The sequence below is a fragment of the Podospora bellae-mahoneyi genome, chromosome 2 (genome assembly GCF_035222275.1).
Source record: "Podospora bellae-mahoneyi strain CBS 112042 chromosome 2, whole genome shotgun sequence".
Lineage (NCBI taxonomy): Eukaryota > Fungi > Ascomycota > Sordariomycetes > Sordariales > Podosporaceae > Podospora > Podospora bellae-mahoneyi.
The window spans coordinates 4713601-4723713 of NC_085881.1; the positions used below are offsets into that span (position 1 = coordinate 4713601).

At 52.8% G+C, this 10113-nt stretch overlaps 4 protein-coding genes across 4 annotated transcripts; 2 read left to right on the plus strand and 2 right to left on the minus strand.

The window, feature by feature from the left end:
• Positions 1-239: 239 nt before the first annotated feature.
• QC761_213020 (uncharacterized protein) lies at positions 240-2996 on the minus strand (the record flags this gene model as incomplete). The annotated part of the gene is made up of 1 exon (XM_062877036.1): positions 240-2996. One exon carries the CDS (start codon positions 2994-2996, stop codon positions 240-242), a length of 2757 nt encoding a protein of 918 aa, XP_062735690.1.
• An 875-nt stretch (positions 2997-3871) lies between these two features.
• On the plus strand, positions 3872-5419 carry QC761_213030 (uncharacterized protein; the record flags this gene model as incomplete). Its single annotated transcript, XM_062877037.1, has 1 exon — positions 3872-5419. The coding sequence occupies one exon, from the start codon at positions 3872-3874 to the stop codon at positions 5417-5419; it is 1548 nt and encodes a 515-aa protein (XP_062735691.1).
• A 793-nt stretch (positions 5420-6212) lies between these two features.
• On the plus strand, positions 6213-8656 carry QC761_213040 (uncharacterized protein). The gene is made up of 6 exons (XM_062877038.1): positions 6213-6929; positions 6990-7183; positions 7244-7786; positions 7844-7963; positions 8032-8205; positions 8266-8656. The coding sequence occupies exons 1-6, from the start codon at positions 6724-6726 to the stop codon at positions 8460-8462; spliced, it is 1434 nt and encodes a 477-aa protein (XP_062735692.1). The 5' UTR covers positions 6213-6723; the 3' UTR covers positions 8463-8656.
• Positions 8657-8704: 48 nt separating this feature from the next.
• On the minus strand, positions 8705-10017 carry QC761_213050 (uncharacterized protein). Its single transcript, XM_062877039.1, has 2 exons — positions 9041-10017; positions 8705-8978 (listed from the first exon to the last, which is right to left on the minus strand). Exons 1-2 carry the CDS (start codon positions 9741-9743, stop codon positions 8806-8808), a joined length of 876 nt encoding a protein of 291 aa, XP_062735693.1. The 5' UTR covers positions 9744-10017; the 3' UTR covers positions 8705-8805.
• Positions 10018-10113: the final 96 nt, after the last annotated feature.

Sequence of the window (10113 nt, forward strand, 5' to 3'; positions counted from 1 at the left end):
AGGTGCCAAAATAGTGGGTCCAGCTGCTACTCTTTTAGTGGAGGCCCTGGGAGTACGGAGTATACGTGCCTCTTTTAAGTATGCTTGTTCTGAACCTATGAATCAACCGCAATGAAGTCCCATACATGCAAAATTGTTATGATGCAAGGGAAATTGTATTAAGGACGTAGAGAGTCCATAAAAATATATGTCATCGCTCAAAAATATCCTTATTCATCCTACTCAAACCTCAACTATTCTTAGGACCTCTGCTTCGGGACCTTCTTGCCTTCCATGGCTTCCACGTCTTTCTTGTCATAGTAATGCCCTCCAAACTCTGTAAGCCACTTGGGGTCAATGGGGATGACACTCCTCACAAACTCCTTGCTCGTCACCACCAACTCGTGGTAAATAATGACCCTTGGTGGCGGATCAATACCCCTGACGACACTGCTCGGGTGCACGTATACCGTCATGTTGTTCTTCAGCGTCCTGTACCCGTCACCACTGCGGTTCAACCTAGCCGCGTTCAAGAAGAAGGCCGACGTTAGAGCTCGAAGAATCGGGTTCATGTTGGATATCCCACCGCAAGATGATTCGGACCCTTCGAGCACTCGATCGCACAGTTTGGCGAGCTGGTCTCGGACATCACGGGCTCTGGTCAAACTTCGCTGCGTGAGGAAGTTTTCCTTTGCCCAGATGGGAGAGTATTCCGAGTCTACCCATTGGTTGTAGACATTGAGCAGAGTCAGGTGGTCACCACCGTCCTTGACAGTGAACCGCGCCCTGGCAGAATCGGCGTGGACCGCCTTGTCCTTGGGCCGGAAGAAAAGGGTTGCTACCTCGCCGAGCATTGCGACAATGGTGAGAACCTCCGAGACACACTCTTCAGCGGTGGCCGCGATGAGTGCCTTGGCAAGCATAGGTTCAGCTGGGAACTCGCCCATTTGCCGACCAACACGTGTCAAGGCGCCAGCGGAGTTGAGTGCTCCAAGGGCATAGAGAAGGTTGAGAGACTTGATGAGAAGCTCGGTTGGTGGGGGGTCGAGGAAGTCAAAATTGAGGAGATCATCGATACCTAAAGCCTTGAGTTGCAGAACCACACTGGAGAGCGACGTCCTTTGAATCTCAGGAGTTGGCGATTCGTCCATTTCGGACAAGTAGGCAAACCTGGTGTAAAGACGGAAGCATTTTCCTGGGCGGACACGACCAGCACGACCCATACGCTGGTTGGCGGCAGCTCGAGAGCAGGGCACGACAGCCAACGTTGACTGACCAGTCGTACCGACTGGGCTAAAGGTGTTCTCTTTGGCATAACCCGAGTCAATGACATAGACGATGCCATCAATTGTCAGCGAGGTTTCGGCAATATTCGTGGAAAACACCACCTTTCTTGCTTTCGGTGGCGTTGGTTCAAAAATCTTGGCTTGTAGTTCTGAAGGCATGTTGGCATAGATTGGTAACGCGATGATTTCGGGCACTCGGCTCCCTAGCTGCCGCTTGATCTCTGTAACCTGCTCGCAGGCATGGTCAATTTCTTCTTGACCTGTAAGGAACACGAGAATGTCGCCTTCGGGTTGCGTCGCGTGCAGTTGAAAGACTGTGGCAATGCTGGCTTCCACATAGTTGGCTTCGGGCTTTTCTGTGTAGTAGACCTCCACGGGATGGACTCTGCCGGGAACGTTGAAGATGGGCGCTCCGTCGAAATAACCGCTGAACTTCTCAGCATTGAGGGTAGCTGACGAGATAATGAGCTTCAGCTCTGGTCTTGCTCTGGTGAGATCCTTGATCAAAGCCAACAGAATATCGGTATGGACCGTTCTTTCGTGGGCCTCGTCGATGATAATGGCCGAGTACCCTTCTAATGTCGGTGATGTTACCATCTCCCTCAGAAGCATACCATCCGTCATGTATTTGAGAATAGTCTTCTCGCTGGTACAGTCTTCGAAACGGATCGAGTATCCAACCTCCCTGCCCACCTTCACGCCCATCTCGTCAGCGACACGAGCAGCAACACTCATGGCCGCAACACGACGAGGTTGCGTACAGGCAACCTTCATCCCTTCGTTAGTGTAACCTGCCTCGTGAAGGTACTGGGGTATTTGCGTGGTCTTTCCTGAACCAGTCTCACCGACAAGAATCAGAACCTGGTATTCTTTGATGGCGTCCAGAAAAGCCTCACGATAGGCGTATACGGGGAGGCTCTTCCGGACCTCTTGGATGGACATATGCGCCCGTTCCGCTGCCTCGATCCGGGCCTTGAGTACCCTCTGCTCCTGGGTCAAACCGTCACTAGGCTGGGCGAGCTTTGCGGCCGCATCGCGAACAAACGCAATGTTATCTTCGTCCAGCAAGAAGTCGTACTTGCCCTCCTCCTCCTCACGTTCCCGGCTCTGGATTTGCGCCTTTGCCTTGACGGTTTGTTCTCGTTCCCATTCTTCGTACTCGGTGATGTGCTTCTCGTTTCCGAACTGATCCCTCTCCACATGGCGCCTGTTCAGCGCCTCCTCCTTCTTCTTGCTATCGGCCCCATATTGGTCAGGTAGACGGTAGCCGTCTTGGTAGTCGTCGATGCGCAATCGCTCCTCGGCCAGCCGTAGGATTTCCCGATTTTTGGCGAAGTCTGCTTTTTCCCGTTCCGATAGCCGTACCCCAGACCGCAACTCAGCTGTCTCTTCCGCGACCTGTTTTCGGAGCAGCGCCAGCTTCTCTGTTTCTCTCTTGGCCAGGTAGTCGAGGCGTGACTTGAGGCGCAAGTCGCTTATTTTGGAGTCGTCGCGTCCGGTATGACCGCGTCTTATTTTAGAACCGCTCTCTCCGTCCCTTTCCCTCCTGTCACTGTCTCTTTCGCTGCCTCTTTCTCGTGGAGATTTGGACCGTCGATGTCGTGGCGATTCGTCGCCATCTCGTCGCCTGCGCCGCTTCGGAGACCGTGACCGATCGCGCTTCCGCTCTTTGGGTGGCGCGGAATGGCCTTCGTCCATAGGCACAAAGGCGTATCGTTTGTTGGAAGCCATTGTCGATGCCTTTTGGTTGATGGTGATGATCTGAGAGGCAACAACACTTCCGATTTCTTATCTTATCAGCAAGGGTGTACAGGGCCTTGGACCATCCTTTAAGTCCTCTCAAAAGGTAGAGAGGGTTAGGGTTCCATGTTTCCCCTCAGACCTATAAAGACCACTTCACAACTTGAACTTCGCTCGGATCTCGGTAAATATTTCCATGGCATTCTTTTGAATCATGAATTGCCGTTGCTAACAGCAAAGCCTCAAAAGGGGCTCTCATTCGCCTCTCACTCTTCAACTTCATGGCCCTGGCAGTGCGATATCGCCACGAACCAATCAGATGCAACCTCTCAACGCACAACCAGTAGTGAGTTAACAGGGACAAGTCGGTATGAGACCGCTTCTGAGACATGCTAGAGGAGTACGGTATGTCTCGGGAAGTTCTGTACCTTAAACACTGATGTTTCTCTACAAAACACCAGTTCCTGGTCTTATACGTGTTGAACCTGCCATCAAGATGACTTCCATCGCTGAAGCTCACGGCGTTCGGCACAGCTCTGTTGGACCCACTCGTCTCAAGTTGTCGCAGCTCCGATGACACAATGCGGTAGCGCCGCCGTTTACGGATAGGAGGGCAGTGACGGGGGGCACAGATCGACGCCTCTTGCTATTCATTCAAAAAGCTGGAACTTTTACCTCATTCTGAAGATCCCATCAATTCATGTACTTGCCACTTTTGTACATTTCCAAAAGCCTCTCAATCGGCCAGCACTGTGATACCCTTCCATCTTCTAGGTAACACCATTGGCGCACACCTCAATTCCCGCTATAACACACTTTGGCCGAATCACGACACAAAGGAGACACACACTTCAACAATACCCACAATGTCTACCCTCCAATCAGCCATCAATGGGGCCAGCGATGCCGTGGCTGTAATTGTGCCATCCAAGCCCAGCCCTCTGGTGATGACATACAAGGACCTCCTGGCTGAGGTGCTGTCGTTCCAGCAGAAGCTTGCTGCCATCGGCATCACTCATGGGTCCCCTGTGTCTATCGCCACGGTTAACTCGTACGAATTCATCGTCTCTTTTCTCGCTGCTTCATGGCAGCGTGGCATTGCTGCACCGCTGAACCCAGCCTACAAGCAAGAGGAGTTTGAGTTCTATATTGAGGATGTCAAGTCAGCTATTGTTTTGGTTCCCAAGGGCGCCTACCAGAAAGGTGCGCCTGCCGTCAAGGCCGCCCAGAAGTTCAACGCTGCCATCGCTGAGAGCTATTGGGATGACCAAAAGAAGGAGGTCGCGCTGGATGTCAAGGAATTTGGGCAGTTGAATGGCAAGGGGCAACAACCGCTGTTGAAGCCACAGCCAGATGACATTGCCTTGGTCCTTCACACAAGTGGCACCACCTCTCGGCCTAAGGTTGTCCCTCTCTCCCACCGCAACCTGACCAGAACGATGAGAAACATCCAGCAAACATACCAGTTGACTGACGCGGACCGGACCATGCTGGTCATGCCCCTCTTCCACGTCCACGGTCTCCTCTGCGGTCTCTTGGCTCCTCTTCTTTCGGGTGGTTCCATGGTGGTGCCAAGCAAGTTCTCTGCTACTGAATTCTGGCAAGACTTCATCACCCACAAGGCGAATTGGTACACTGCTGTGCCTACCATCCACCAGATCCTTCTCAAGCACCCCACCCCGAACCCCCTCCCAAAGATCCGCTTTATCCGGTCATGCTCGTCTCCCCTTTCCCCGACAGTTTTCCATGCTCTTGAGAAGACTTACAATGCCCCCGTGCTCGAAGCGTATGCCATGACGGAGGCCGCTCATCAAATGACATCTAATCCTCTTCCTCCTGCAAAGAGAAAGCCCGGGACTGTGGGTATCGGTCAGGGTGTCGAAGTCGTCATTCTTGACGATGCAGGAAACAAAGTGCCACAGGGCACTGAGGGAGAGATTTCCATTCGCGGCGAAAATGTTACGTCTGGCTACCTCAACAACCCCGAAGCCAACAAGACTGCTTTTACAGCCAGTGGCTACTTCCGAACTGGCGACCAGGGCAAGCTGGATGAGGATGGCTATGTCGTGATCACAGGTCGTATCAAGGAGCTCATCAACAAGGGCGGCGAGAAGATCTCGCCCATCGAGTTGGACAATGTTCTTACACGGAACCCAGCCGTCTCGGAAGCTGTGAGTTTCGCTATTCCGGATGAGATGTATGGCCAGGACATTGGTGTTGCCATCGTTCTCAAGCCAGGCCGGAAGTTGAGCGATGAGGATGTGAAGAAGTGGGTTGGGGACAAGCTGGTCAAGTTCAAGATTCCCAAGAAGGTCTATTTCACTGATGTCATGCCCAAGACTGCGACTGGCAAGATCCAGAGACGCATCGTGGCCGAGACCATGCAAAAGAAGGAAGGGAGGGCGAAGTTGTAAATGGATGCGAGTATTTGCGGGCTGCACCAAGCTAGCTGTGTTGTTCTTGATTTTTGAATGAGGATCTGGCTGTCAGTGGGTGATTTTCTTAGATAAATATCTCAAGGTTGTGTGGTTTATTTATCTGCTTCCTTTGGCTAGTTATGCTAATAGAATGGCATGAAAAGTGTCTTTCACTCTATAATAGTCTACCCATGGAGAATTGAGGAGTACGTGCATGGGAAGGCAAACAGACAGCCAAAGGAGTCAGGCATGCAGCCCCATGTCCGATTGATTAATGCTCTAATCCAACAAACGAAGTGACTTCCCTTATCTCCAAACCTTTGCCCACTTGTGCTGCCCGGTATTTCCAGTTTGTTATCAGCTTTTTCGAGCTGCGTGTATGGAATTCAACAAGTCTCGCATGAAAACCAAACCTGCTGTTGCTGATATGGTCTGTGCGCACCCCCTGATTCAAAGTAAACAACGGCCCCTTTTCCAAGCTGACAACCGCCAATTCCGTAACAAACAGACCTTACCAAAGATGATAAGCAACAGTACAACACACTGGCTTTGCCAAGGATTTCTTGGGTGACTCTACCGTATCAACCTATTAATCGGGTGGTGTTGTTTTTCTCAGGTTGTGGTCGCTTTTCACCCATGGCCCAGTTGCTGAGCAGTGCCTTCCTTCCTCGTCGGTAGCTCCAGGCCTACATCAACACACAAAAGGCGAGCTGCTCCTTCCGTTTGGAATCGTAGAACGAACGCAGGGCACACAGTCTAAATTCTTTCCAGGTAGGTATTTATTCTCGGCGACCTGCGTGTCCCTCTTTTCTTCCCACACAAACCAACACCTCTCCAACTTTGAAACCGGCGACATCGTCACGGGTCCGCACCCTCTGACCGATTATTCAACGCCGAGAATACCACTTCGGCTTTGTTTGACCATCAGCCTGAAGTATTTATTGTCGACTTCCTTGAGTACTTCTCGCTCTGCTTCTTGTTGTATACAACAAGAAGCAACCAGCCACGCCCAAGACTTCAACACAGGTAAGACTCTCCTCTCCCCTCTCCTTCCATACACACTTCCCAGCCTTTCCTTCCTGGCCCAACCAAGGCAACGGCCTCATTTCCCAAACCTCGTCTGCTCTGCCTCTTCTACCATACCTCGACCCACGGCATATCAGGTCGGTCGAGCGGCTTTTTCCAGTTTTTCCAACAACCTCTACAATTGACCGACCGACTGACTTCAAGGAAACCCTAGAACTCTCGACTTCAGAAACACATCACCTTCATCAGTACTACCAAGTTGACCCGTCGCCAAAATGTCTTGGGACCACGGGAACGATAACTGGGGCAACCCCACTCCCGCCAGCGGCGGTGACGATTGGGGCAAAGGTTCTGCTTCCAACAACAATGGCGGCAATGGCTTTGGCGATGACGGCTTCCGCGGTGCTGCCACCTCTGGCAACGGCGGTTTTGGCGATACTGCCCCCTTTGGCGGCGACGGCGAGCACCGCGGCGAGACCGGGTAAGTCCTTCTTGATCACCCTCCTATTTCCAGCAGACATCATCCCTAACATATCATCAGTCACAACAAGGCTGATTGCCCCAACCCGCGCAAGCCTTTTGGTGCTTGCCGCCGCTGCGGTGACGAAGGTCACTACAGCAAGGATTGTCCCACTGCTGGTCCCATGACCTGCAACGCGTGCGGTTCAACGGAACACCTTCGCAAGGAGTGTCCCGATGCCGGGCCAATGCTTTGCAAGAACTGTGGCAAAGAGGGTAGGCTGTTGCTGCCTGAGTGATTGACAATGACATTGAATGCTAACTCCTTGCGTCCAGGCCACACCATCTCTGCTTGCGAGAATGCTCGCAAGGTGGACCGCAGCGAAATTCCCGACAAGACAACTGAGGAAGCTTGGGAGTTGATCAAGACTGCTGTCGCCGAGCGCGACATTGACGACCTTAAGGCTGCAGTTCAGATTTACGTGAAGTCACAGCCTGACTGCACTTATCAGCAGCTCGAGTCGGCCTTCCGTGGTCATGACCTCGGGGTTTGGCTCATCGCCCTCGAGAGACCCACCATCTCTACCCTGACCAATATGGATCTGCAGGGAAATCTTGGGAAGAAATACACGGTGTCGTACCGTTTCTCCCCCAACCCCGCTCGCCCCCGCGAGCGTGAGGGTTGGCCCGAGACTGAAGAGGAGCGCATGGAGCGCCTGGCTGACGCTGGCGAGCTCGTTGCTGGTGGTTTGCCCAAGTGTCGCAACTGCGACCAGCTTGGTCATATCTCTAAACACTGCAAGGAGGACAAGCGTGAAAACGAGCGAATCCAGGTCAAGTGCTACAACTGTGACGAGGTCGGCCATCGTGTCCGCGACTGTAAATTTTGGTCTCGCTGGGTATGTGATGCAGAGAGCTAGCTAACATTGACTGAAGGCCCGACTCCTCGCGTGGACAAGTTCGCCTGCAAGAACTGTGGACAGCCTGGCCATCCCGTGGCTGAATGCCCCGAGCCTCGCTCCGCCCAGGGTGTCGAATGCCGCAAGTGCAACGGGAGTAAGTCATCACGGCCCATGTGTGTTCCTTGAAGCTCATGATCTTGGACTGACTGGTTCCTGTGTTAGCTGGCCACTTTTCGAAGGACTGCCCGTCAGCTGGTCCTCGTGGCTGCCGGAATTGTGGCCAAGAGGGCCACATGTCCAAGGAATGCACAGAACCCAAGAACATGGATAATGTGCAGTGCCGCAACTGCGATGAGATGGGTCACTTCTCAAAGGAGTGCCCCAAGCCTCGTGACTGTAAGTTGATGTCGTTTCTCGACCTATCGATGACGTGCTTGCTGACAATCTCTCGAACAGGGTCTCGTGTCGAGTGCCAAAACTGCCACCAGAAGGGTCACACCAAGGTTCGCTGTCCGAACCCCTTGGTCTTGGATGAGGACAGCGGCGGTTTTGGTGGTGGTGACGGTGGTTTTGGCGGTGGTGATGGTGGCTTTGGCGGAGGCGATGGCGGCTTCGACAACGCTGCCCTTTCTGCCGATGACGGCGGCTGGTAATTCACTGCTTCCTACATCTCTATGGGAATATGGTCTTTGGGGATTTTGGATGGAATCTTTCTGAGAGTTTCCGTCAACTTGAGCTCTTGATCTTCTGGGGCTATTTCTTAGAAGAGTTTTTTTTTTTCACACAGCCAGCAGGTACCAATAGGGTAGCTATCTTGCATGGGCTTTGTTTCCGCTCTGACAAAAAACGATGGTTTTTTTACTACTGAAGCCGATTGCTTTTGTGACGCAAATAAGGGCGGTGTTGCGATGAACAAATATATTCATGATCTGGCAGTTATATACACGAGCCTTGCGTGTTTTTCCATTTGTTCCAGGCTTCTTGTCTACTTATAGCCTACTTTGTCAAGACACCAATGATGTGTGGCATGGTCTGGAACCAAGGCGAGTTGGCCGGTTGGGCCAGATCGACTTCTTGCCACGGGCCCGCGTCTTGGAGGAGGTACTTGGATGTATCTCTGCACATCTCACAGCCGCCCACGAAGTGAGGCCAGAAAATGTTCATAAAGGCTGTTTATCTCAGGGTCAGTGATGCTTTTGAGATGATTGTTAGACAAAAAAGGAAGACATACACTGATACCACCCCAGCCACTTTGGCTGCTTGGGTTCCCAGGGCTTCCCTTGCCCCGGCAGCTCCCCGTCAAAAGTCTTGACGTGCTCGTACACGTACCACTTCCCGTCTGGCTTGAGGTACTCGTACAACATCTTGATGTTCTTTTGCGGCTCGGGGATCGAGCAGAGGCACATGACGGTCATGACGCTGTCCACGCTCTCCTTTTCGATATGCGCCACCGCCTCGAGGTCCTCGATCCCGACGGGGATGACATTGTATCTCCCTTCCAACCCGGCAGTTTTGACCGTTTGGCGCAGGGAAGCGGCGTTTCCCTCGTTCGGCTCGACGCCGTAGATCTGGGTGATGGAGGGGATTTGCGAAAGGGTGGGGAGCCACATTCCCGAACCGGGGCCTATCTCGAGGACTGTGCCGGATAGGGGGGGATGGATTGGGGATGGGTGGGTGATGCCCCTGGAGATGTGCCCTGATAAAAGGGGGATGACGAGGGCGGAGGAGTTTTCTCTGACTTGGGGGCCGACGAAGGACCAGAAGCGGGTGAACCAGAGGGATTTGAGGAGGGGAAGGTTCCAAGGGAGGAGGAGGGAAGGTTGGGAGAGGATGGTTCGGGGGAGGAAGGTGAGGGAAAGGAGGATGAACTTTTGGGGGAAGAGGAGGGAGGCGAGGATGTCCCAGAGGGAGTATTCTTGCTTCATGACGGGCATGGTGGTGGTGGTGGTGGTGTTCACTTGGAATGGTTCAATTTGAGAGAGGTGTCTATGGGAAAAGTTAATGATCGAGAAGTGAGCTGAGCTGGGAGGGAAAGGGACGTACTGAGGGGTAGGGGTGTGTTTGGTCCATATATATACTCTTATACAGTAGTAGGGCGGCTTATACACGCTTCAGCCTGTCCAATCAAGCTGTACATCGCACCAGGCAGGAAACAGAAGCCTCAGGGGTTCTCCTTTTTCCCTCCTCCCTTTGTACCCCAAAGACTTGGCCGATATTTGCCAGGATGCGGGTTAGGGTTAAAGTTCGAGACCAGGGAGTGCCAGCGATAAGAAGATAACTGGTGCGTGCCCAATCAGACTCGCA